The 25857-nt window shown below is 59.3% G+C and overlaps 2 protein-coding genes across 3 annotated transcripts; one reads left to right on the plus strand and one right to left on the minus strand.

Annotated features, from left to right (window-relative positions):
- The first annotated feature begins 225 nt into the window (after nt 1-225).
- ECEL1 (endothelin converting enzyme like 1) lies at nt 226-7187 on the plus strand. 2 transcript variants are annotated; one of them, XM_060106689.1, is made up of 17 exons: nt 226-1011; nt 1620-1688; nt 1792-1902; nt 1980-2072; nt 2263-2387; nt 3074-3296; nt 3714-3812; nt 4052-4126; nt 4327-4430; nt 4727-4785; nt 4861-4912; nt 5485-5552; nt 5740-5864; nt 6184-6249; nt 6602-6697; nt 6881-6957; nt 7088-7187. In XM_060106689.1, the coding sequence occupies exons 1-17, from the start codon at nt 226-228 to the stop codon at nt 7185-7187; spliced, it is 2328 nt and encodes a 775-aa protein (XP_059962672.1). The 2 variants fall into 2 exon arrangements, with proteins under 2 accessions (XP_059962672.1, XP_059962674.1); XM_060106691.1 differs by having other exon boundaries at nt 4327-4424.
- A 10833-nt stretch (nt 7188-18020) lies between these two features.
- On the minus strand, nt 18021-20915 carry LOC132494908 (intestinal-type alkaline phosphatase-like). Its single transcript, XM_060106331.1, has 11 exons — nt 20849-20915; nt 20653-20769; nt 20425-20540; nt 20057-20231; nt 19806-19978; nt 19423-19557; nt 19259-19331; nt 19024-19158; nt 18749-18940; nt 18413-18529; nt 18021-18310 (listed from the first exon to the last, which is right to left on the minus strand). The coding sequence occupies exons 1-11, from the start codon at nt 20913-20915 to the stop codon at nt 18021-18023; spliced, it is 1590 nt and encodes a 529-aa protein (XP_059962314.1).
- Between the last annotated feature and the right edge of the window lie 4942 nt (nt 20916-25857).

Below are 25857 nucleotides of genomic sequence, written 5' to 3' on the forward strand. Positions count from 1 at the left end.
CGTTGTTGGGGACTCGGGGTGGCCTCCAGCCTTTGGACCTAGGCCTGTGCCCTTCCTCGTCGTGCTCGTGGACCCCGTCGAGCCCCAGTACCCTTCTGAGCCTGTATCTACCTTTCCCGCAGCTGCGGCCCTGGGGGACCATGCGCCGGCCCGGTAGGAGCCTGGCGGCCGGTAGTATCCTGTAGCGGAGATCGCCAAGGGCTGCGCGGTGGTGTCCGCGGCGCCATGGAGGCCCCGTATTCGATGACAGCACACTACGACGAGTTCCAGGAGGTCAAGTACGTGAGCCGGTGCAGTGGGGGAGGCGCGCGGGGAACTTCGCTGCCCCCCGGCTTCCCGCTGAGTGCGGGGCGCAGCGCCCCCGGGGCCCGGGCCGGGCTGCCGCGCTGGAACCGGCGCGAGGTGTGCCTGCTGTCGGGGCTGGTGTTCGCCGCGGGCCTCTGTGCCATCCTGGCCTCCATGCTGGCTCTCAAGTACCTGGGCCCGGGAGCGGCGGGAGGCGCCACCTGCTCCGAGGGCTGCCCGGAGCGAAAGGCCTTCGCGCGCGCCGCCCGCTTCTTGGCCTCCAACCTGGACGCCAGCATAGACCCGTGCCAGGACTTCTACTCCTTCGCGTGCGGCGGCTGGCTGCGGCGCCACGCCATCCCGGACGACAAGCTCACCTACGGCACCATCGCGGCCATCGGCGAGCAGAACGAGGAGCGCCTGCGGCGCTTGCTGGCGCGGTCCGGGGGCGGGCCCGGCGGCGCAGCCCAGCGCAAGGTGCGCGCTTTCTTCCGCTCCTGCCTGGACATGCGTGAAATCGAACGGCTCGGCCCGCGGCCCATGCTCGAGGTCATCGAGGACTGCGGGGGCTGGGACCTGGGTGGCGCGGCGGAGCGCCCGGGGGCGGCGTCGCCCTGGGACCTCAACCGGCTGCTGTACAAGGCTCAGGGCGTGTACAGCGCCGCCGCGCTCTTCTCGCTCACCGTCAGTCTGGACGACAGGAATTCCTCGCGCTACGTCATCCGTGTGAGTGCACCCCCCCCTCCCGCACCGGGCACCCCACAAGCGGCTAGGAACTAGGGGTGCCTCGGCCTGGCACGCCTGCCCCGCGCTCCCTATGCGCCCAGAAGACGGGTGCAGAAGGGGAGGGGAGGGTAGAGGAATGGAAGGGAGCTCGCACCGGCAGAGCGCGGGAGGAGGGCGCAAGTAATTTCCCTCGAGTAATTGCGGTGTTTAGCAGAGCCGCGGGAGCCGCAATTTCCCAGCCCTCTGGCGGCGGCGAGAGCTCGGAGGGAGGGGTGTACTGATGGGCTGTGGTGACAGGCCTGTCGGGCTGGGGCGGGCTGGAATGCCTGCGGGGCGGGGGACCAAGTGTCAGTGCGCCCCTCACAGGTAGGGAAAGGACAGGGTTACAGGAGGAAAGGTGGGGGGCGCCCCCCTCTGTCCCCAGGCCAGTCGGGTGTGTGGGCCTAGACCAGCTTCTCTGGAATGAGGGAGGGGCTACTGTCTTTATGCTCCCCGGGCTGGTGACAGTGGATGTCTGGCCGTGTCCTCAGTGCGCCCTTTTGGATGGGAATTCAGTCTGTTCGCAGGAGCCGGGAGAGTTGATCTCTGTCCCCCTTCTCTCTCCACAGATTGACCAGGATGGGCTCACCCTGCCAGAGAGGACCCTGTACTTAGCTCAGGATGAGGAGAGTGAGAAGGTGTGGGAACATGGGATGGGGTTCAGGGAAGGCCTGGGGCTCCGGGCGGCCTGGACCAGGGCCTGGCACCGACTGCATCCTTGCCGTGCCCCTCCTGGTGCAGATCCTGGCAGCGTACCGGGTGTTCATGGAGCGCCTGCTCAGCCTCTTGGGTGCTGAGGCTGTGGAGCAGAAGGCCCAGGAGATCCTGCAGCTGGAGCAGCAGCTGGCCAACGTGAGCAGGGCGACTGCTGTGTGCCGGGGGCGGGGAGCACTGGGCGGGGCTTGGTCAACTCCGCCCTCCATCCCCAGATCACAGTGTCAGAGTATGATGACCTCCGGCGAGATGTTAGCTCCATATACAACAAGGTGACACTGGGGCAGCTGCAGAAGATCACCCCCCACGTGAGTGTGACCCAGCCCTGGTCGGGGAGGCGCTGATCTTGGGACTCCTGGGCTGTCCCCTCCCCAGGGATGAGCAAGGCCTTCCATGGCCATGGACTCACATGTCCTCTTGTTGCCTCTACCTGACCCCCTCCCTGTCTTCTGTGGTCCCTGCCACCCCACCCCACTGTCCCCATCCGTGGTCCCACAGCTGCGGTGGAAGTGGCTACTGGACCAGATCTTCCAGGAGGACTTCGCAGAGGATGAGGAGCTGGTGCTTCTGGCTACAGACTATATGCAGCAGGTGTCCCAGCTCATCCGCTCCACACCCCGCAGGTACAGCTGCCCGTCACCCGCCTGCTGCCCGCCTGCCCCCCAGCCCGCCCCGCCCCCCCACCCCACCCCGCATCCCAGACCTATCTGCTTGGAGAGCTTTGAATTTCTGCCTCCGCCTCTGTCTGGTATCCACCCACTCTGGGGAGGCAGGCAAGGAGCACCGGAAAAGGAGTCCAGACCCCTAGGTTCAGACCTGGCTGTCCCACCTACTCTGTGGGACCCTGGGCAGAGCTGTGAGCTTCCCGAGCTGCGGTTTCCTCATGTGGGGATGGTGAGGCTTGAGTGAGTCTGAAGTCAGAAGGGGAAATTGTGGCCGCAACTCTGCCCCCCCGGGGCCACATTGAGGAAAGCCTCCCTGGTCTCTGCCCCGCTTGGGAAGGACCTGAGGCCTCTCGAGGCCAGTTCTGAGGCAGGCAGTCACCCCAAGTGGTCATCCTCCCACCCCACGGCGAGTCAGAAACCAGTGCTGGCCGGTGCCCCGTCAGCCTCAGGCGCTCTGCTCGGTGGCCTGAGATGGGTCTGCTGCGTGTGGGCCCAGCCCTCCTCCCTGACTGGGGCTGGGAGTACCTGGAATGACCCTCAGTCCTGTGCAGGTGCTTGGTCCCGCCCTAGGCTGGGGGCTGGGGGCTGGGGCGCCCGCACACGTGAGCCTGTCGGGACACCCAGCTGCTTCACCTGGCCCTCAGGATCCTACACAACTACCTGGTGTGGCGCGTGGTGGTGGTCCTGAGTGAGCACCTGTCCCCACCGTTCCGAGAGGCCCTGCACGAGCTGGCACGGGAGATGGAGGGCAGCGACAAGCCACAGGAGCTGGCCCGTGTCTGCCTGGGCCAGGCCAACCGTCACTTTGGCATGGCGCTCGGTGCCCTCTTTGTACATGAGCACTTCTCAGCTGCCAGCAAGGCCAAGGTCAGGCTGCCCTGGCCTTGAGGGTAGGGGTGCGGGTCCTGAGATGGGCATGAAGTTCTTGCATGGCCTTGGTCCAAGCATGAGGAGCATGGGGAGCCCTGCACATCCCCCTGCAGCCAAGGGCACCGGGCTCAGCTGAGGGCTCGGCCCTCTCTGAGCCTCCAGGCTACTCCTCACCAGGCTTTCTCCTCCAGGAAGCCTACCTGGTTTGTCAGCTGCAGGACCCTCTCCCCACCAAGCTCCTGCCCTCCCTGCTCTGCCATGCTCAGTGGGATGGCCTTAGGAATGCTGAGCAGCAAGTCCTGGGCTTAGGAAGTGGTGCTGAATGATTAGGGGGTACCCCTTACTCCAGGTGCTGGGGGCTCAGAGCTAAGGCCTCCTGGGTTGACCCTCGATTCCTGACCCCCGACCCTGCAGGTACAGCAGCTGGTAGAGGACATCAAGTACATCTTGGGCCAGCGCCTGGAGGAGCTGGACTGGATGGATGCTGAGACCAAGGCGGCCGCTCGGGCCAAGGTGACGTGGGACCCTTTTCCCATTTGTTGGTTCCACAATCACATATTAAGTGCCTACTGTGTGCCAAGTGCTGGGATAACAAAAGAGACAAAGACGCCTCTTGTGGAGTTGGCATCACCCAGCCTGCTTTCCCCTTTGCCTGAGCCCCACCCCTATGCTGGCCCAGGAGCTTTCTCCCTTAGAGGGGTGGAAGGCTACCTCCTGAGGCCCTGGCCCACTCACCACCCTCTCACCTGCAGCTCCAGTACATGATGGTGATGGTGGGCTACCCGGACTTCCTGCTCAAACCCGAGGCTGTGGACAAGGAGTATGAGGTGGGCCTGCCCCTGCCCTACCCAGCCTGACCCATCAGGCTTCTCCAGGCCCATGGCCAAGACCCCCATGGAGACCAACCACCACCACAGAGAAGGAGCCACAGCTCTCAGCTGACGGACGCTGGGAGGGCGTGGGACCTGCTGGGCGCTGGCCTGGCCCTGCCCCGGCCTGCCGCTGAGAGCTGCCATCCCCCATGCAGTTTGAGGTCCATGAGAAGACCTACTTCAAGAACATCTTGAACAGCATCCGTTTCAGCATCCAGCTCTCAGTCAAGAAGATCCGGCAGGAGGTGGACAAGTCCACGTGGGTACCTGGCCTGGAGCTGGGGGGTCAGGTGTGCCATGGGGTGCCACAGGGACAGTGTTCCTTACCAACGCCAGGAGGCTGATGCCTCACAGACATGCTGGTGGGGAGTGAGGACCAGGCCTGCACAGGGTGCGAGTGGGGGCCGTCAGGGCGTGGGATCAGCCCGGGGGAGGCCCAGGATAGAGCTGTAGGCTGGGACCCCAGGGCATCCTTTAAGGAGGAGGAGACTGGGAGGTGGGGGTTGGAGGGGAGGGAGTGTGGGTGCCCCCAGTGACCCCAGCCTCGCTCCACAGGTGGCTTCTACCCCCACAGGCGCTCAATGCCTACTACCTACCCAACAAGAACCAGATGGGTAAGGGGTGTGTCCAGACAAGGGGCAGGGCCTGGAGGTGGGGAGGGTCTCCCGCTGACCGTGCCCTCCCTGCAGTGTTCCCCGCTGGAATCCTGCAGCCTACACTGTACGACCCTGACTTTCCACAGTGAGTAGGGAACCCAGCATGAGCCAGAGCCACGGCCGTGGCCTGGTCTGCGGGGTGGGTGGGGACTGCTCAGATGGCCTCATGCCTGGGCTGGGCACCGCAGTCATGACAGCTGCAGCCCTGGGCCCCCATAGTCCCACTTCATCTTTGGTTATTTAGAAAAATGTGTAGGTTTTTTTTTTTCATTCTTTTAAATGTCCTGAGTCCCCCTTACCTGGTTTGAGGCTTCTTTGGGTGTTGCAAAACTGGAACAATCCCAGTGATGAGGAAAAAGGCCAAATCCCACGTGGGGTGCCTCAGTTTCCCTCCTGTCTCCCTCCAACCCTGTCTCCTCCCCGCAGCCCTGCTCTGTTAGATGTTATTTCCTAAAAGGCAGCTGCACAGGTATCACTGGCCCCTTTTACATACCCCACGAGGAAGCTGAGGCACAAGCGTCCTGGGACCGTGCAGTCACTGGCCTCCCTGGGCTACCTCGTGGCCTGGCCAGGGCCTCCTGAGGCCTGGGCAGCGGCTCGGCGGGGCTCTCAGAGGGCGGGTGAGGGTGGGGCCTGACACTGCTACCACGGGCCCAGGTCTCTGAACTACGGGGGCATCGGCACCATCATCGGGCACGAGCTGACCCATGGCTACGATGACTGGGGTGAGGCCTGCGGGCGGTCTGAGGGGTGGCGGAGGACCGGCAGTGGCGGGCAGGGTGGTGAGGGCCAGTGGAGGCCCCGCGGCTCCCCTGTGCCTGTTGGCTGGTGGGTGGGGAGGGCCTTGGTGCCCAGCCGGGCTCTGCGGTGAAGGCCAGTCTCGGCCCGCCCTCCCCTCCCCGCTGCCCACAGGAGGCCAGTATGACCGCTCGGGCAACCTGCTGCACTGGTGGACCGAGGACTCCCACAGCCGCTTCCTGCGCAAGGCCGAGTGCATCGTCCACCTCTACGACAACTTCACCGTCTACAACCAGCGGGTGAGGCCCCCTCGCTGCCCCCTGGGCCCCTCAGGCCTGGCCAGTGCAGACTAGGAGCCCGCACACCTCCATGCACACTCACGTGCCTGAACAAACCCAGCGCCAAGCTCCGTGCACACCCGCCAGGGTCTACGTGCACACTGACTTGGGCGAGAGAATGAGTTCGCACAGACTCACACGCACGTGGGGCACAAAGTGGGGGAGTCCTACCCAAACCCCCTGGGAAAGGGCAGGTGGGTGGAGGCAGGGCCCAGGGAGGCGAGGCCCGAAGGAGGCCAGAGGGCCCTGGGCGGCCTCCAACCTCTTCCCCTCTCGCCAGGTGAATGGGAAGCACACCCTTGGAGAGAACATTGCGGACATGGGCGGCCTCAAGCTCGCCTACCATGTGAGCTGCCCCTGCCTGGCCCTGGATCCCCGAGGGAGGAGTAGGGGGGCGGCACTGAGCACTGGGCTAGCCATCCCTCCCTCCCCATCCTGGTGAGCTCTGGTCTTGGAGGGGAGGTGCTGTGCTGGGCACAGGGTCCACTGGAAGAGGGACTCCTAGGACCCCTGCCTTCCAGGAGAGCAAAGAGGGCTGCCTGGAGGGGGTGGCACCTGCCTGGGGTTAGCCTTCTGGGGAGGGAAGAAGGGAGGGGTCCGGGGGGTTCAGCAGGGTGGGTGGTGTGCAGAGCTGACTGAGTGGAGGGTGCCAGGTGGCCCCGTTGTGGGCACCGCAGCTCCATGCTCTGCGCCCCCAGGCCTATCAGAAGTGGGTGCGCGAGCACGGCCCCGAGCACCCGCTGCACCGGCTCAAGTACACGCACAATCAGCTCTTCTTCATCGCCTTTGCCCAGGTGTGCGGGCGGGGGCCAGTGGGGGCGGGGAGGGGGCACAGCTTCTAGCCCATCTCCCATCAGCCACCCCTCCGAGAGCCCTGTGGGTTCTGGTGGGGGATCGAGGCCTAGTGTGCAGGGCTTCGTCAGTGGACGCCTGGCCTCATGTCCCCACTCCTCCCCTCCACCCCGCTCCTGGCGCAGAACTGGTGCATCAAGCGGCGGTCGCAGTCCATCTACCTGCAGGTGCTGACGGACAAGCACGCACCTGAGCACTACAGGTACACCCCCCTGCCTGCCTGGGCCTCATCCCCTCCTTGTGTCTGGGGTGGGAGCGGGTCGGGGTGGGAAGGGACATCTGGGGTGTGGTGGCCTGTGCCACACACTCTGTGGGTCTCTCCCCTGCCCCAGGGTGCTGGGCAGCGTGTCCCAGTTCGAGGAGTTCGGCCGGGCCTTCCATTGCCCCAAGGACTCGCCCATGAACCCTGCCCACAAGTGCTCTGTGTGGTGAGCCTGGCTGCCCACCTGCACGCCCCTACTTCCCTGCACGAACTGCCTCTCGCTGGCGGCCGGGGCAGGCATGGACCCGGCTCTGGTCCACTCTAGGTGCCATCCGCCTCCCCAGCCCCTCCAGGACCCAGCACCCAATCGCTGTCCCTCACTTCAGGAGGGACCCAGAACAAGGATGAAGTTGGGCTCCAGGAGGGCCTGGGGGAGAGACGCTAAGGTCCCCAGACTAGGCTCTCGGGAGCCAGACCCCCGCCCAGGCTGGATTGTACAGGCCCCGCCTTCGCTGTGTTCTCGCTGCTAAGTCAGGCCAATAAAGCTGCTCTACTCTTGCCTCCGCCTCCTCAGGGGCCCCCAGAGCAGGTGGGACTGGATGAACCCCTGGGGGAGGCTCAGGCCCTTAACAGAATGAGACCCTAGAGAAGACCTTTTTGTCCCCTCCTGGTGGCCTCAGCTGGGCTGCCTCTGTGCCACCTCCCCAGCTCTTGTCTTTCCCACCAAGCACCCACGCGGCCCTCCACCAAAGTCCTGCCGAGGCCCCTGCGTGGTCCTGAGGGTGTCCCTGGACCAGTCTCGTGGGGGCCAGAACACCAAGCCTAGTGACCTACACCCCAGCGTGACGCTGGGACTTCACGTCTCCTGAATGTGCAGAGTGGTGCCCCCCCCACCCCCTGCGGGAGTTTCTGCAGTGTCCCCTAGCCAGTCATCGCCCCAGGCTAGGCCTTGGCTCAGCTTCTTGGAGAAAGGGGGCCGGTGATGCGCGGCCTCCAGGCGTCCCCTCCAGCCTGGAGCTCCTGGGAAGAGAGAAAGGGAGGAGTGGTGGGGGCAGGGTGCCGAGGGGGCTGCAGGCGTGGCCCAGGGTGGGAGGGGAGGAGAAGTGCTGCTCTATCTTGGGTGGGAGGGAGGAGCCCCACTGGGGGATCCCAGGCGTCTGCAGGGCTGAGGCTGCCGGCTCTACCTGCTCCGATCTGTTTCTCTTACTTCAGGGGTGGCCTAGAGAAATCCACCACTCCCTGAGCACTGCCCGCTAGGTGTGGCCTGTCCCCATCTCCTGCTGCAGGGGTGAACCTCTTGCTGGTCCAGCTCCTGTCTTTACGCTAAGATAATGTCTGTCTGCCTCTCAGCCTTGAGTGATGTTTAAAAAGTTCTTGTTATCTGAGCCTTGGATGCACCAACCTGAGGGATTGGGGACAGAAATCGCACCTGCCACACGGATCGGGCCACAGCAGAGGGTGGGGCTCCGCAGAGAAGAGGCAGGAGCGAGGAAGGACACCACGGGAGCCAGGGGGAGCCGAGGTCCCCGGGGCGGGGGCGGCTCTTCCTCGGGGAAAGACGGTAGAGGCTGCGCTAATCAGTCCAGGGCGCAGAGCCCTGCTCAGAGCTGCCTGTGGCGGGGCGGTAGGGCCCTTGTGTTCAGGGCTCCTCAGAGGTGCTGTGTTTATGGATCTTCCTTGGTTTCCTCCTGAAGCCTCTTTCCCCCTGGGCTGGGTACATACATACCATGTCCTTAGGGCAGTGAGGGCAGCAAGACAGTCTAGCTCCCTGTCTCAACCTGCCACCCACCTTCTGGTCTGGGACTTTCTGCATGCGGTGCCTCACCCCCTCCCTCTGGCCTGGGGTCTGGCTGGAATCGTAGTCATCAGGCCCAGCCCTCTGGTCCCCGCCCCGGCTCCCTGCTTTGCCCAGCTCCACCCAGGACTGATCCCTCCTGTCTCCCTGCCAGCCTAGGGGAGGCCTTGGGGTTGGGGGACCTGTAGTGTGAGACTCCAGCAGGAAGTGCAGCGAAGCCCAGGTACCCCTGGGGCCAAGTTGCGGAGGGGGCCAGTGGGGTCGGGCATGTGGGGGAAGGTGGGCCCCTGGGATAGGACAGGGGGTTCCTGGCCTCGAGACTAGTTCTGAGCTGGAAGCTGGGAAGCCTGGGGGCCTCAGCTGCTGGCCCGGGGCCTGATGCCCAGTGTGTGTCCCAGCTCGGGACCACCCACCCTCCCGGCAGGGTTGTGGATGACAGGCCGTGAGGCCACCAGAGACCCCTCCGTCTGATGGCTTCCTACTGGCCTCATGGTGGTGATATCATTGTTACCCGGGGCTGCAAGGCTCCTCGCATCTTTGGGGAGGACCGACGGAGACCAGGCGGTCAGAGGGAGTGCAAGCCAAGGGCATACCAAGGACAGAGTCCCGGCCCTTAGGGCCCACGAAGTTCAGACAGCCAAGGAACCCAGAGCCACGGGGTGGCCCTGCAGGGCACGGCTGCAACCTGTGTGTCACCCACTGGTTCCCAGAAGGCTTTTCCAGAGAGAACCTGAGAGCATCCTCACTGCAGTGAGGCTGGACAGAGGACAGAGACAGCGCCTTCTACAGACAGGGAGCTCAGGGGAGTCACGTGGCCTGTGCAGGGTCACACTGCTCGTGTCAGCTGATGGGCGCGTCTTGGTTGCCGGGTCCTCTGGAGCTCCGGGTGTCCATACTACACTCAGCATCCCCTCTCAACAGGTTCTGTTAGGAAACCGAGCATACAGCGTAGACGCTGGCCATGTCGTTGCCTACCAGGCCCTGTACTTGCAGCCGAGTTGAGGGTCCGCTGACTGTGATGCTGCTGAGGTGAGGACTTGACCCAGCTCAGCACAGCTGCCCATGTGGACTCAGTTTCCCTTGTGTTGGGTGAGGGGTCATGAGTGCAGTGGTGAAGGCCCTTCCGGTTGTGCAGTGACTCTAGAAGCAGCCTCAGGGCAGGTCGGTGCAGGGCTGACTCCATCCATCCCTGGGGGTGGCTCACCGCGCAGCAGTCATCCTCTGAGCGGAGCTTATTGGGATGACAGAAAGCAATCTTCAACCAAGCGTTTAACAGCGGGGAAGTAAAGGAGCTCGGGGGTGGTTTCCAACGGCACCTGAGCTTCCACCTGTGAGCCCTCGTGCACCGGGGCTCACGGTTCGGCCATCCGCGGCTTTGAGCCCGAGCCTTGAGCCTGGGGGTCACTGCTGGGTGACCTTGGCAGGTGCTTCTCCCTCTCACCCTCTCTGGACCCCAGGAGCATCACTGGCAGACCCGGGGGGGTGTCTGAGGGTGGGCCCGCCTGTGGGGGGTGGGCTGATCCTTCCCCACCCCACCCCCGTACCCCCCATGCTGGGCAGCACCCTGACTCCTTCCCTCCCCAGGGGGCAGGTGGAGTCAAAGACAGCACTGCAGGTCTGCTTCCTGGGGGGCCCCTTTCACTGCCTCTTTCTCTCCCCTTCAGGGCACCTCACCCCTCCCCTAAACTGGTTTGAGGAACCCCCTTTCCCTGGATTTAGTAAAAAGAGCAATGTCCCATCCCCCCTGCCAGCTCCGGGCCTGTCCAGAGGCTGAGCACTGTGCCCCCGAGGCTGCCCCTCGGGCCACCCTGTAGCAGACAGGACAGGACAGGGCAGTGGGCAGAGCATGGGAGTCCAGCTTCCTCCCCTGTCTCCACAGCCCGTGTAGGAGCTTCGACTCGAATTTGGAGGGCACATCACTGAGCAGGACCTTGGCAGTCATGCCTCCCCTCTCCACCCCACGTCCCAGGAGAGACTGCAGAGGAGGGGTCGTTTTTTATGGATGTGAATTCTGCCACCTCCCACCCCTTAGAATCCATTTTTGTTTCAATGGCGTTTCCCCTTCCAGCTTCCCTTGCGAGGCGACACAGACACCTGTCACCACCCCAGCCTGCAGGGGTCCCAGGGGACTTCTGGAGAAACTGAGACCCTTTCCGCCTTGGAGCCAGGCAGCCTCTAGGGTATCTGTCACTGCACAGCAGGTGACCACGAGAGCCAGTCCTTGGGAACATTTTCCAGAAAAATGCAGGCCTCCAGCACGTTATTTTTAATTCCTTCATAGGATTATTGAAGCTTTCGGAACGATATGAAACTCAGCCCATCCTCCCCAAAGAAGTCCTCGCTCTATAGCCTCCCTTTTCCCGGAGGAGACCCCAAATTTGGACGGTAGGTTGCTGAGCGGGACCTCAACAGCGTGTACTTCACCCTGAGGCTGAGCAGGAGAACTGTCCCCTGTGGCAGCCACAGGGCCATCGTCCTGGCCTCACAAACCGCCAGGGGCTGGGATCCTACGTCCCGAGTCCCCCTTGCCTTTGGGGAAAGCTAGTTGCACCCTGTCCTGGCCTTTCCTTCAGAGCCCTCACGTGAGCTGGCCTCCAGCCCTGGTGTCCTGGTGGGATCCCTGCTCCGTGAGGTCAAAGGGGACCCCAGGCTCCCGACCCTGCAGACAGTTTCCCCTCCAGGCCCGACACTAGCCTTTGTCCCCAGTGCTGTTCACGGGACATAGCTTATGGCTCATCTGGGGGCTCCTTGTTGGCCCGGGTGGGGTTCTCAGCCCTCGCTCGTTTACAGCCCACCTTTGAGCTGCCGTCCCACAGGTTCCACTGGCCATGGTCCCTCCCACCGGTATGGGGGTGTCCCTCATTTTGCCCCGTGTCTCTGGCTGAGTTCGCCCTCTGCCTTGTGGTCTGCTGTCCTAAACAAGGGCCCGCCCCACCCAGGCCTCCTCCCTGCCCTGCCTGCTTTACCGCACAGGGTGGGCGGCGCCCCCTGCAGGGCACGCACCGTTCATCCCTCAGCTCCAGCCCTTCAAGGACCCCTGCCAGCCAGGCTGCTGTCCAGCAGGAGCTCATGGGGACAGAGGGGCAAGAGGCAACACCTACCTCCGCGACCTCAGCTGCGCCCGGACCTGGGAGCCTCTGGCGGCGGCTCGGGCTGATTCACTGGGCTCAGGCAGCTCAGGTTCCCCCAGCTGCTGTGACATGGTGCTGTGAAGCTGCATCTCTCCTTGTCTACTTTGCATAAATGATAATAAAAAACCCTCTTACCTTTCTGCGGGACCAAAGCATCGCAGGCACTGCTGACAGAGGTCTGCGTGGAGAGGTCTGCAGGCGGCTACTTCCCTCTCACCCGAGGAGCCCAGGCTGGGCTGGGAGAGGAGGGGGTGCCCTGCTGGCTGATAATGAGGAACGTGCAAGTCTGGTGAGCAAAGAAAGGGCCAGAACAGGGCACGGGGTCTGGACACCCCCATATTGAGGAAGGACGGCGGCCTCACCATCTGGGACAGCGGGGCGGCTGTTTCCTTCCTGAGGGGCAGCTCCAGAGACACACAACTGGTCCCCAGGCACAGTGCCAAGCACGTCGGTGCAGGCTTGGCATCCCTGGCGGCAGGGTCAGATCAGGGGACCCTGGGCTGTGGCTTGGTGTGTGTGTCCGGAGCGAAGAACCCTAAAGCTCTGCTCAGCTGGAGCAAGCAGGCCCTGGGACTCCCTTAGATCAGAGGGTGCAATTTAAAACACCGCACAGCTTCCTGCAGGTCTCTGGGCCCCTGCACACCCCCACACTGGAGGCGGGATTGGGGGAGGCATCCCCGAAGGGGCAAGAGCCTGTCGTGCAGATGCTGACCAGGTGGGGAGACCCGTTTCCGGAAGCAGAGGGAGGGTAACAGCCTCAGATGGTAATGTCAGCCCCAAGGTCAGGAGGAGGGAACATCTGGCATCCCATCGGAGGCCTCTGGAGAGGCTTCAAGGCGACGCGCCTGTTTTTACCCATCATGAAGCATCCTGGGTAGCCACCAGAGCCATGCTGGGCTCGATGCCCAGCATGGGACAGGGCGTCACAGGGGCTCCAGGAGCTGGGGGTGGGTGGGGCTGCAGGTCTGGCTGGGACTGAACGGGCCCCAGGGCCCAGTCTGAACTCTGCAGGGCGTGATGCACCTGTGGTCACGGGAGTCATTTGGCCTAAGAGTCCTGTCCGGGGCCCAAGCATGCCTGACCCCCTGGTGGAGTCTCAGGGGGTTGGGTGACGGGACGCTGGGCCTTCCAGAGGGCCTAGTGGGTGCTGGCGTCTCTCAGGCTTTGCCACATCCCTGGGCAGTCGGCACTGTTCCTATTTAATGTCTAGCTCCATGCTGCTGTCTTCATCCTGATGGAATAAAATTTATGTTTGGGGGCAGAATAAAATTTATGTTTGGGGGCAGGAGAAGACAATTTAAGCATAACACACTCCCTGCCCGTATTGGGCCCCCCTCTAACGGGCAGCGTGCACCTGCATTATACATGAAGCCGGCCTTCTCAGAGGTGCAAACGCCTGCTCTATCATGAAGATCAGTGTCGTTTTTTATCTTTTCTGACACCGGCAGTGTAACTCCGTACAAGATTACATTTCCTTCCCAATCCTGTAAGGGCTCATGGCGACCTGTTGCTCACTTTGTATGTGCTTGTCTGGACTATGTATCTTAGGTCAACTTTGTGTAAAACCCCAGTGTGTGAGTTTAAAGTACGATCCTTTATCTCAAAACTGTGTATGAACAGTCCTCAGAGGTTTCTGAAAGACTCTCTCCCGGGTTATAATCCTCAGTTGGCTCAAATAAAATTCTCTATTTCTTCTTTAGATCACTATTGATTAATTTTTCATCAACAACGGTTTCGACCGGGCACCCACCCTCCAGCATGGTTCTCAGGTGTCCTGGGGAAGAGAATGTGGGCCCTGCAGGCAGGGGGCTGACACAGTGTCCCCTCCTCATTTGCTCACTTCCGGTGGTTGCGACCTAGTAGAATTGAGTGTGTCTAGTTAAGTAGATTGATAGATTATATGATCTAGGTTTTAACAAACGAACCCTCCCAATCAAGTGGCTTACCAAACAATCCTGTAAAGAAACTACAAATAACACCCATAATCTACAGCAGGTGAGCAACCACAGAAGTAGCAGCCGTGATACTCCTGACACAAGCTCCTCATCACCCACGGTACAGACCTGGCAAGAAGTCAGCCCCAAATATAAAACGTGAAACAAAACCAAACCGTTTGAAGCACCCTCACATCCATCGTCGCTGGAGAAGCTTGCTCTGGGCGCCTTGAGGTCTTCGTCAATAACAGCAGGAAACTCCTCTGGTGAGCAGCTAAGTTTTCAGAACATGAAGACAAACCCCGCAGCTTTTTCCCAGTGATGTTTAAAGTGACGTGATTTTTGATATTTCCCTAAGCAATGATGAATATTTGGAAGGCTCTTTTAAAGTTTCTTGCATGATAGCATAAGACAAAAAACACCTACCACCAGGCAAACATTTATTCTTTCTGCTGTAGTAACAATGGCAGAAACGACGAACAGCAAATGATCTGTCGACAGACTGAAAGGCATTTCTTTGCCAGCAAATACCTTTGGAAGATGTAGAGAAGACACTGCTCTAGACGAAACAAAAAATGTTAGAGCAAATTACCCAGTGTGGGAGGTTTGCTATACAGTTAGTTGGCTGAAAGTACAGATGTTTCTACACGTCGCAGCTTAAGGTATTTGCTGGATTCCATTCCGATAATCAAATACACAAACCACTTTTGTTTTCCTGTGTGAGCCACTAAAGGAAAGATATGGCAGGGAAGATATATTTCCAACATTTCATACTTTGTTTAATAAAAACAATGTCATGTGCGGAAGACAACGTAAGTGCACCCATTGATGGAACAGCTACTCCGAACAGATTTGATTTTAAAGGATATTAGATGATAAAACCGGCAGTGGCAGCAGAACCTGCAAAACTCACTCACTGGCCCATCCATGGTCAACCATGGCAGGGAAGAACTAGAAAACTTGAGGGCACATAAAATGCTGTAGGAGCCATCAGTGGTGTTAACTTTCAAAAACCAAGATTGTCCAAGTAGAGGAGAAGCTTTATGATAGATACTTGGTGATGAGATTGGGTGTGACCATGAAAACGTTCCAGATCAACCCCACAGAACGAGCCATGTTTATGGCAAGGTATGGAAGAGAGCTGTCATCAGTCCTCCTACCCTCTTTCTTCCTAACTTCCTTTCCTTCTTAAAGACCAATGGGCTGATATTTTTCCAGGTGACAAGCACGTTGACCAAAATTCTCAATAAACAATCCATAATAGGAATTGTAAAGAGCTTTATCTGAGCCAAACTGAGGATGATACCCTGGAAGACAGCCTCCAGATTACTCTGAGAAACTGTTCCAGAGAAGCATGGATTTCAGTACTGTTTTACATCCTGTCAGAACAAAGAACATCAAACAAGTCAGGGATGCATTCCTTCAAGGTTTCAAAACAACTAGATCAGGGCTTCCCTGGTGGCACAGTGGTTGAGAGTCCGCCTGCCAATGCAGGGGACACGGGTTCGTGCCCCGGTCCGGGAAGATCCCACATGTTGCGGAGCAGCTGGGCCCGTGAGCCATGGCCGTTGAGCCTGCGCGTCCGGAGCCTGTGCTCCACAATGGGAGAGGCCACAACAGTGAGAGGCCCACATACCGCAAAAAAACAAAAACAAACAAACAAAAAAAACAACTAGATCAGCACATACACAGAGAGTCAGTATGGCCTTGGCACCTGGGAAGGGAGTCTTATCATGGAAGGAGGACCAACACTGGCATCTCAAGAAGGGAGGAATTTAATTTTTATTTTTAACTTGGATGTTCTTTATGCCTGGTCAATGTGTCCTTTTCTTAGTAATTAAAGTAGATGTACAATGTATGTTTGATAGGCCACAGGCAGGCTGTTCTAGTAAGCATAAAATTCAAGTTAACTCATGTATAAGCCAGAATGACTTCCCCAGACCTCAATACGTGAAAATTTCTTTTATCAACAGCGATCAGCCTTAAGCACCCAATAAAAAGCTTGAAAAAAATAAACACTTTCTCTGCACCTGCCTCTTCCAGATAAAGATGTTAGAACTGATGCTTGAGAATGTTTCCATGGACACATGATTTTGTGTCCAACACTGTTTGACTGGTAAAACCCCTCATACCTGCACATTGTTTAAAAACTTGGAAACAGAAACTGTTTGTAATTTGGATTTAATTTACATACCGTAAAATTCGCCCCTTTAAAGCGTACAATACAGTGGTTTTTTCGAATACCCAAAGTTGTGCAGCCATAATCACTAATTCCAGAATAATCTGTTTTTAAACCTGTAGTTTGAAAATGTAGAGTCTCCTTGGGTTTTGAACCCATCTATGAAACATGAACAACCTTCTTCCATTCAGCTCCATAGCTTTGTGACAACCACTAAAACCCAGAGTTGAAGTAAACTGCCCTGAGAGCCTGGCCTTCAAATTGATGTTTTACATGTTAAATCAAAATTTTAGTAAATACAGGGACATCATACTTTCATATTAACATTTCTAGTGAGAGCAAAATGCTTTCTTTTTTTTTTTTTTTTTTTTTTGCGGTATGCGGGCCTCTCACTGCTGTGGCCTCTCCCGTGGCGGAGCACAGGCTCCGGACGCGCAGGCTCAGCGGCCATGGCTCACGGGCCCAGCCGCTCCGCGGCAGGTGGGATCCTCCCGGACCGGGGCACGAACCCACGTCCCCTGCATCGGCAGGCGGACTCTCAACCACTGCGCCACCAGGGAAGCCCAGAGCAAAATGCTTTCTTGCAACTTTGTAAATGTACAAAGAAATTTGTAATTTTATAACATTTATCAGAAAATATGGCTGTCTTCACCTTTATAAAATTCTTTGAAATGTTCCCTTTGGGGTGGGTTAGATAATCAGTGCAGTTATACTGGAGCGAGTGCTCGGGAATGTTTTCAGGCAGAGGTCAGACATGTGAGGAGGCTGCACTTCCTCTCTGGTTTCCCAGCTCCCACCTGTGTCTCACAACCCGCAACAACAAAGAAAGCAACAGAAGAGACTTCTCCCCTCAGTAGCCAGCAGGATATTTTCTAAGAGTCAGGTCCTGTTATGCCCCCGCTCAAAGCCTTCCAATCACATCCCCCAGGCTGGGTAAAGTGCAAACTCCTCCCCCTCTGCGCCCCGCCCCCAGCCCTCCTGTCCCCTCAGCTTCTACCTTCTTTACCCGCCCCACTCCCTCCGACTCTGGTCCTGGCACCGGCCTCCCCGGCGCCTGCCGCTGCTGCCTAAGGGCCCCTGCACCGCTGTCCTTCGGCCTCGCTCCAGCCCTCACTTCCTTTGGTCCTTGTTCAGCTGTCAGCCCCTCAGGCAGCCCCTCCCTGACTCCTGATGTGAATCACCCCGCGCCCCTCACACAGACACACACTCTGCCCCCACTTGCTAAGGAGTTTTCCGCCTAGAACATATCACTCCTGGCATCACACTGTATAACAGTTTATTTGACAACTGCTTTGTCCCTCCCGGAACCCACAGCTCCCCCGCTGCTCCTTGGCTCTCCCAGCCTGGAATGGGCACTGGGGCGCGGGGCACCATCACGGTAGCTGAGTGACGTGGGACAAGTCTCCTTCCTGGGTCGCCGTCTCCTCTCTAATGGTACCGCTGGGTTCCCAGGAGGGGCAGCTGAGGACTTTGTGTCGAGGGCCCTCTGGCTGTCCTGGTCCCAGCAGCCTCCTTGGCCAGCAAGGTGCCTACAGGGTGGGTTCCAGGAGGTCAGGAAGCCACGCCTCCGCAGGGGCCCCTAAGTCCTCGGGTCTCCAGGAAAGGCAAGGCGTGGGTTCTAGGCCGGCCTAGGGACAGCCCTGGGAGAGTGCCTGCCTAGTCCGCAGGCACGGCTACGGGTCGAGGGGAGACTGCGTGGTCCAAGCCCCTGCCTTTCCTGGGGTCCCGGCTGCACAGCACAGAATCTTAGGCCACCGAGCTAGGGGGCAGGGAGGAGAACTATGGGTGTCACAGGAAAATCAGGGCCTCAGCCTCCAGGATGGTCTGGGCCCATGAAGGGCGGGGGGCTGAGACTCCTTATCGCTGGGAGGTGAAGGTCTGGTGGAGGTCCGGGTGGGGGACGCGGGGGCGGTGGCCAGGATGGGACGCTGTGGTGGGGACCCGAGGTGCCAGCTCGGGTGGGGCCTGGGCTGGGGGCTCTTGGCGCGGGAACAGGAGCCCCCGAGGCCCAGGGCGGGTGCGGGTCAGTGTGGGCCGGCCGCCAGCAGCACCGGCAGCAGCGCCCCGACCAGGAGGGCCAGCGAGGGTGGGCAGGCGGCCTGGGGCGCGGCGTCGGCGGGGGGCTGCAGGTGGCAGTCGGTGGTGTAGGGCTCCACGCAGGCGGCGAAGGCCATGACGTGCGCCACGAAGGTCTGCTCCTGCACGCCGTGCACCAGGTGCGCCTGCGGGCCGCGCGCGAACACCGCCACGTCCTCGCCGCCGTGGGTCTCGCTCTTCAGGGGCACGGCCGCCTGCTGCTGGTACGCGGGGTCGCCTGACCAGAGGGTGGGAGTTCAGGGCCGGCGGGGAGGCGGGCCCCCCTCCCGTGAGTTCCCAGCCCGGGTCCCGCCCCCAACGCAGCCCCCTCTGCACTCACTGCTTTCCCTGTCGTTGACGTTGGGCCTTGAGGCTCCGCCAAGCACGTACCCCGGGCTATTGCCATAGAGGATGGAGGTGTAGGACTTGCCGTCGGTGGCGTTGTCAAAACCCAGCCCTGCAGGGAGGGGGCCCCGTGACCACGCTGACCCCAGCCTTCCGTGCGCCTCCTGTTGCTGAACCCGGCCACTTCTTGCCTATTCACTGGCTTACTCCTCACCAGAGCCGTGCAGGGCAGTTGCTGTTACTACCCCACTTGGCATATGAGGAAACTGGCTCAGAGCAATTTCTGCCACGTAACTTCGGAAAAAGCGCCCGCGCCTCTCCCTGGGCTTACCGAAAATGGAGCTTCCACGCAGTGTGTAGCCGCCAAAAGAGAAGACATGGGAGTGGTCGGCGGTGACGAGGATCAGCGTGTCTGCTTCACTAGTGAGCTGGGTGGCCTTGGCAATGGCATTGTCGAACATGACCGCCTCGGTCAGCGCCCTGTAAGCTATGCCTTCATGGTGACCGTGGTCAATGCGGCCTCCTGCAAGAAGGTCACATAGAAGATGCTAAATCTGCCCCGACTGCTCCCTGCCTTCCTCTGCTCATCAAGGGGCGGCCACTCACCCTCCACAAAGAGGTAGAAGCCCCGGGGGTTCCTGCTGAGCACACGCAGGGCTGCCTCTGTCATCTCCTGCAGGGATGGGTCCTTGGTGGTGTCTCTCTGGGACTCAAACTTCATGTCTGTTGGCTCAAAGAGGCCTGTGGGAAAGGGAACCAGTAGTGACTGGCAAGATAGGGTGCAAGGAGGACCCAAGGCAGCCATCCTGGGGGAGGACAGTGGGCTGGGCGGGGTCATTACCCATGATGTGTGTTACACTGGGGTCCTTAGATGCCTGAATGAGCGCCGTGCGGTTCCACACGTACTGGGCACCCTGGGAGGGGCAGGACCAGGCCTCAGCCCATGGCCCGACACTCTGCAGCCCCTGCCCTGCTGTGCCCCCTGCACCCACGAGCCCCCATCACCTGGTGCTTGTCCTGCCACTGTTGCACCAGGTTCTGCTGGTCCTTCCGGATTCCGTTCTGACTGGCGTTGCCTGGGTATTCAGGGTCTGGGGTCCCCTCAGGAAACATGTACTTTCGGCCTCCACCCAGGATCACCTGGGGCCAGGGATTAGGGCAGGTGGGTTCGGGGCCTGGCTGGCCCTTTGCTCCCTCCTCAGACAGCCCCTAGCGTCCCAGCTAGGTCTGTGGGAATGGCTTGTCCCCCCCGTAACGTCTACACTGTGCCCCACGCCCCAAACCCACGGAGACCCTGCCAGGCCCCAGGGCCGTGGGTGGCCTGGGATTGTGGCGGGGGTGGGACCCACGCCCCCGCACAGTCCCGCCCCTTGCCCCTCATGTCTCACATCAATGTCCATGTTGCCAATGAGCTGCGTGGCGATGTCCTGGCAGCCCTCCTTCTTCGCCTGGTCAGGCATGTCCGTGTCTGAATACCAGTTACGGTTCACCGTGTGTGCATAGGTGCCAGCTGGCGAGGCATGCTGCACCCTCGTAGTGGTCACCACTCCCACTGACTTCCCTGGGGGTGGCAGAGGTCAGGATGGGCCACTGAGGTCTCTGAGCCTGTCCCTACCGGCGAAGCTGGCCCCAAGCCTACCTGCTTTCTTGGCCCGGTTCATCACAGATGTGACCTCATTGCCATGTACCGTGCTGCACAGGTTGTAGCGGGCAGCTGCACTTACACCAATGGTCTTCATGTTGGCCTTGACCCCGCACAGGTAGGCGGTGGCCGTGCCTGCGCTGTCTGGCACCTGTCTATCCACGTTGTATGTCTGCGGGCAGAGATGCTTTCCGCTCTGCTCACGGGCGTACACCCGGATCCTGACCCAGGCCCTGGGGCCCATGCTCACTGCACCCGGGCCCTACCTCAGCCCCAGCCCTCCTGGGCCCTTCCCTCCTGCCATGCTCCCTAGCCCCACACCCACCCCTCCGGTATAGAGCACGCTGAGGCCACTCAGCCCTTACCTTTGACAGAGCCAGGTACGGGAATTGGTCCATGGCCAGGGGCGTCTCAGCTCCCAGTTTGCCATTCATCTGCCCCTTTAGGATCCGAGTGGCTGTCACCGTGGGCACCCCCATCCCTGTAGGTACACCCTGTGTCAGGCCTGAGTCCCCAGGGCCACCCTGTGTCTGCCGGCAGCCTAGGGTTCCAGGGCTGCAGGGCGACGGGATGGACAGGCCCAGCACACTCACCATCCCCCAGGAAGAGAATGAGATTCTTGGCAGCTGTCTGGATGGGTTGCAGCTTCTTAGCAACATCCAGGGCCTGGGCTGCTTGGTGGTTCCAGAAGGCTGGGTCTTCCTCTTCAACTGGCCAAGAGGAGAGTGGACTCAGGTCAGCCTTGGGAAGCTCCCTGTGTCGGGGGGCAGCTAGGAGGCGCCTCATTACCTGGTCTGAAGCCAAGGGAGAGCCGTAGCTGCAGGCCTAGCAGCAGCAGCATCCAGGCCCCCTGCATGCCTGTGCGACGGCGGAGGGCGGCAAGGCTGGGACCCTGGGGATGTGGCTCTCAGGCAAGGCTGGGACACCAGGGTATCAGCTGCAGTACAAGCTGCCTGGGCTTAAATCAGGGGAGGACTTTGTCCCTGCTGTAAAAGGCTCTGTGTCCCTCCCAGTGCCCGAAGCGGCCACACCCTGTCCCTGGTCCTGACCTATGACTTTAAGCCATGTTGCCAGAGGGAAGTGGAGGGGTGTGGCTGAGTGCACAGGGGTCCTGAAGGAAGCAGGTCCTTCCCTCACAGGATGGTCCCCACCTGGCTCTTCAGGGTGGGGTGGGGATTAGGGGGCAGAGGCCCTTTGCCTGAGGACCATCCGCAAGGGCCTGACGGGGGCCACTCCCATCTCTCTGCTCACCAAGTCCTGTGGGAGAACCGTCCCTCCTTCATTCACCTCATGTGTTCAGTAGTTTCTGAAAGTCAGCATGGCCTGGTGTGGCTCTGGGTGCTGAGCGAGATGCGATTGGAAGCCCACAGCCAGGGCCAGGGGCTGGGGTTTGCCTTCCTGATGCCCTGAGGCACAGAGACACGTGTGGGGGGTCTGGCTGCCCTGCCACCCACTCAGCTTCTCACCAGTCTTGGCCTGGGCAGGTGGAGGGGGCACGGGGCTGGTGGCGGGAGAGGAGGGGCCCTGGAGCCTGGGCCTAAGGTTCTCCTGCTGTGGAAAAGGGTACAGCTGAGTGATAGCAGAGTGGGGTCCTTGCGTGTGTCTCCAATTGCTGAGGGCTGGGCCGGGCCAGCGTTATCGTGTGTGCGTGTGTGTGTGTGTGTGTGTGTGTGTGTGTGTAAGGTGCCTGTAAAGGGCTGGCAGGGGTGGGATTAGTGCCCTGTACCTGAAGTTGACCTCTGCTTCCTTGGACAGGTATGGAAGCCAGGGGTGAGTCTGTTCTCCCCACAGGCAAGGCACACTCACAGGCGTAGCTTCTGATAAGGAGCTAAGAGGTTTCAGTTGCCCCAGGCTGGGTTCAAAACATTCCTCCAATCCAGCAATCCCACTTCTGGGTATGTATCCCAATGAAAGCAGAATCTAGAAGAGGTATTTGTCACCCACGTTTGTAGCAGCAGTATTCACAGTGCCAAGAGGTGCAAGCAACTCAAGCGTCTGCCAGCAGATGAATGGATGAAGAAAGCATGATAAAGCGATAAATGGAATATTATTCAGCCTTAAAAAGGAAGGGAAGTCTGACGCCTGCTACAACACGGATGAACCTTGAGGACACGATGCGCAGTGAAACAAGCCAGTCCCCAAAAGACAAACACTGTGTGATTCTACTTCACTAGGTGTCTCAAGTTGTCAAATGCATAGAAATAGAAATTTGGATGGCGGCTGCCAGGAGCTGGGAGGAGGGGGACCAGGGACTTGTGTAATGGATGCAGGCTTTCAGGTTTGCGAGATGACAAAGTCATGGAGACCTCTAGCCAACGATGTGAATATATTAACACTACTGACCTGGACACTTAAAAGTGGTCAAGATGGGAACTTTTATGTCATGTCTTTTACCACAATTAAGACATTTTTTTCAAAGAAAACAACGTGTACCTCCCAGCCCCACCCACCCCAGTGGACCGCGGTAGCCCCTCCCCATGTGGCCACCTCACCCCCTGAGTCAAAGTGCCCTGGCCCCCAGCATCCCCGTGCCCGGCCCCACTCCCCAGTGTGCCCTCCCCTCAGGCAGAGCTTCTGGGCTCTTCCTTTTTTTTTTTTTAAATTTATTTATTTGATTTACTTATTTTTGTTGCATTGGGTCTTCGTTGCTACTCGCGGGCTTTCTCTAGTTGCACCTAGCGGGGGCTACTCTTTGTTGCGGTGCGTGGGCTTCTCACTGCGGTGGCTTCTCGTTGCAGAGCACGGGCTCTAGTAGTTGTGGCTCACGGGCTCAGTAGTTGTGGCACTCAGGCTTAGTTGCTCCTTGGCACGTGGGATCTTCCCGGACCAGGGCTCGAACCCGTGTCCCCTGCGTTGGCAGGCGGATTCTTAACCACTGCGCCGCCAGGGAAGTCCTCTCCTCCTCCCTTGACCTGCTCTTCCACCCGCTCACCACGCTGACCCAGGTGAAACTCTAGCTCTCGGAGGACATACCAGGTTGGGGGCATCCTTCCTGGCCTCTGCGAGGTGCTTCCATAGCCGCCTCTGTCACCTGCATAGTCTTGTGCTCGGAAAATTCTTGGCTACAGGTCAGGAGAGACTAACTCCTGGGCAGGCCCTTAATGAATGAATCGGTTCCTTTGACCAGGCCGTAGGTTAAAGTTTTGTTACTCCAAGATTAATCTTTAGTCCAGTGAATTCCCAGTCCCTTTATTTATTTATTTTTTTTGCGGTACACGAGCCTCTCACTGTTGTGGCCTCTCCCGTTGCGGAGCACAGGCTCCGGACGCGCAGGCTCAGCGGCCATGGCTCACGGGCCCAGCCGCTCCGCGGCTTGTGGGATCTTCCCAGACTGGGACACGAACCCGTGTCCCCTGCATCAGCAGGCAGACTCCCAACCACTGCGCCACCAGCGAAGCCCTTCCCAGTCCCCTTTTTTAATTTGAATTTTTGACGTAACTGTAGATGCACTTGTGGTGGTAAGAAATAATAGAGATCCCTTGTATGCTTCGTCCTATCTTCTCCAATGTTATAATTCACAGATTTTCACATTTCTCTTCAGATTCCCCCATTTTACATGTGCACATTTGTGATTGTGTACGTTCTGTACCATCTTATCACATGTGTGGGTTCATGTAAACACCAGCACAGTCAAGGTGCTGAGCAGCTCCAACCCCACCTGTTCCTTTATAGCCACCCCACCCCGTCCCTAATCCCTGTCCCCGTATTTCTAAAATCCTGTTATTTCAAATAAGTTACATGAGTGGAATCATACAGTCTCTGGGACTGGTCTTTTTCACTCAGGCTCATTCCCCGGAGATTCACCCGAGCTAGGATCAGCTGTTGACTCCTTTGTGCCACTGAGCAGTGTCCGGGGTGAGTGGACCCCGCAGCGTGTTTAACCATTCTCATGTGCAAGGACCTCTAGGCTGATTCCAGGTTTGGCTGTTATGAATAAAGCTGCCACGAATCTCCACGGACAGGTTTTTGCGTGAACGTTTCATTTCATTCCATTTCTCTGGGATGCGTGCCCAGGAGTGCAAATGCTGGGTCACAGCGTTGTTGCATGTCTAGTGTTTTTTGTTTGTTTGTTTAAGAAAGCACATTCCCCTGCAGCCCCCCAACCAAAAGGATCTGCCTGTTTTGCAGAGGGGTTGCACCACAGAGAAACTGGGGATCCAGTTTCTCTGCATTCACACCATCATTTGGTGTTGTCGCTGTTTTTAATTTTAGCCATGCTAATAGGTGTGGAGTACAAAGTTTCCTTTAATGCTTTTCTTATGATGAGATTAAGTGATCATCAGCTATGACCCCTCTTGGTTTCTTGTGCATTTTGTCCTGTGCCTGGGCAGGACCAGAGACCAAATATAAACCCCGTGTCTCTTGCAGTAAACAAAGGATGTTTGTCCATGTTCCCACCAGGGCACCTTGCCTCCCTCCTCTGGGTCTGAGTCACCTGACTGTGATGAGATGCTCTTACACTGTCCCCTGGGGCCCAGGGATGACAAGGCAGCAGGCAGCAGAGCTTTCTGCTCTGGAGTAAGAGATGACACCTCCTGTCCTGCACTCTGGGGTTACGGATACCTCGGGCCAGGGGATGGCCAGCTGCATGGAGCCTGCTCTCTGGGGGATGCTTGTCCTGGTCTCTCTGTTCTCTGGGAAGGAAGGTCTTGTCCTGTGGGGCCCCATCTAGAGCCCCAGCGCCCTCCACCGTTGTCCCCACTTACCACCCTCGGCTCTCTGGGCTGTGTCCCAGCCCCCAGCATGGTGGCCCCTGCAGGCACTGCCGGCAGCGGGAGGTGTGGGTGTGTGATGCTGTGCCCACTGCAGCACCAGCCGAGCCATGGGGGATGCCTTATGCCTGCCTCCTGCCCTCCCAGTCTCACGATGTCCCCTGGAGATGTAGTGACAGTCCTTCCACTCAGGGGAGAGCAGGGCAGCAGCTGGGAACAGAAAGGCTGTTGATCATCAATAGGCCACACCTCCCCCCCCCCCCCCCCGCCGCCGCCAGCACTTTGGGGAAATGGAGGCCTCCCTCTCTAGGGGCAAGTGCTCCCTGGGCCCTCGTCCCCAGCTCTCATTTCTGCTTCCCACCAGTCCTGTAGAGATGGTATGAACGTCCCCACTCGTGCTGGGATGAGGGAAGCCAACACGAGTTTTATTTTGCCCTCTTTTCCTTTGGGGCCACATGGAATCAGGGAGGTGTTGAGCCTCCTGAGGCCAACTGGGCATATGGCAGGGAGGTAGGAGGGCACGTGGTGAGCCCTGGGGCTGGGGAACGTCATCTCAGCCTAGTCCAGCCAGAGTGGCAGCGCCTGGCTGGCGTGGGATTCCTGATGAGGTCTTCCCCTCTGGACAGGCCTGCCCATGCAGTTCTGAGGCCCGGAGAGGAGGGCGGGCCACCCATCCCTCCTCCCAGCATGCCTGAGGAGGGCGGGCCACCCATCCCTCCTCCCAGCATGCCTGAGGCAAGGGCCATCAGGAAAGTTGGTCATAGGGAGGCCAGCATTGCTCACATAGCAATTAGGCGCATCACAGCCCCTGAGCCATTGATGGCTCAGAAAGGAGCGCTCAGCGGAGAGCGGAAAGGTCGCGGCCCCAGGGTCACAGGCTCCTTTGGAGTTCTGTGGAAGTCAGCCGCCCAGAGTTCTCAGAGGTCACATGGAAGGTGAAGGTGCTTTAGAACCTGGCTCTGCACTTCCCGAGTGGCAGATGGGAGTGGCTGGAGAACAGCCTCGGGAAGGGCCAGTCCTGGGGGGCCTGTGGAAGGAACCAGAGACAGCACGAACCCCAGGGCACCCAAGGGTCACACGGGGGGA

This window comes from Mesoplodon densirostris, chromosome 8 (assembly GCF_025265405.1).
Source record: "Mesoplodon densirostris isolate mMesDen1 chromosome 8, mMesDen1 primary haplotype, whole genome shotgun sequence".
NCBI lineage: Eukaryota > Metazoa > Chordata > Mammalia > Artiodactyla > Ziphiidae > Mesoplodon > Mesoplodon densirostris.

What these genes read in the sequence shown, in the direction of transcription:
- LOC132494908 (XM_060106331.1), bottom strand. Translation starts at nt 20,915, where the DNA reads ATGCAGGGGGCCTGGATGCTGCTGCTGCTAGGCCTGCAGCTACGGCTC. An exon ending in CGTACCTGGCTCTGTCAAAG is followed by an intron (nt 20,232 to 20,424) that starts GTAAGGGCTGAG and finishes CTCTGCCCGCAG; the next exon opens with ACATACAACGTGGATAGACA. An exon ending in TTGGCAACATGGACATTGAT is followed by an intron (nt 19,558 to 19,805) that starts GTGAGACATGAG and finishes CCCTGGCCCCAG; the next exon opens with GTGATCCTGGGTGGAGGCCG.
- ECEL1 (XM_060106689.1), top strand. Translation starts at nt 226, where the DNA reads ATGGAGGCCCCGTATTCGATGACAGCACACTACGACGAGTTCCAGGAG. An exon ending in TCTTCATCGCCTTTGCCCAG is followed by an intron (nt 6,698 to 6,880) that starts GTGTGCGGGCGG and finishes CTCCTGGCGCAG; the next exon opens with AACTGGTGCATCAAGCGGCG. An exon ending in CACGCACCTGAGCACTACAG is followed by an intron (nt 6,958 to 7,087) that starts GTACACCCCCCT and finishes CCCCTGCCCCAG; the next exon opens with GGTGCTGGGCAGCGTGTCCC.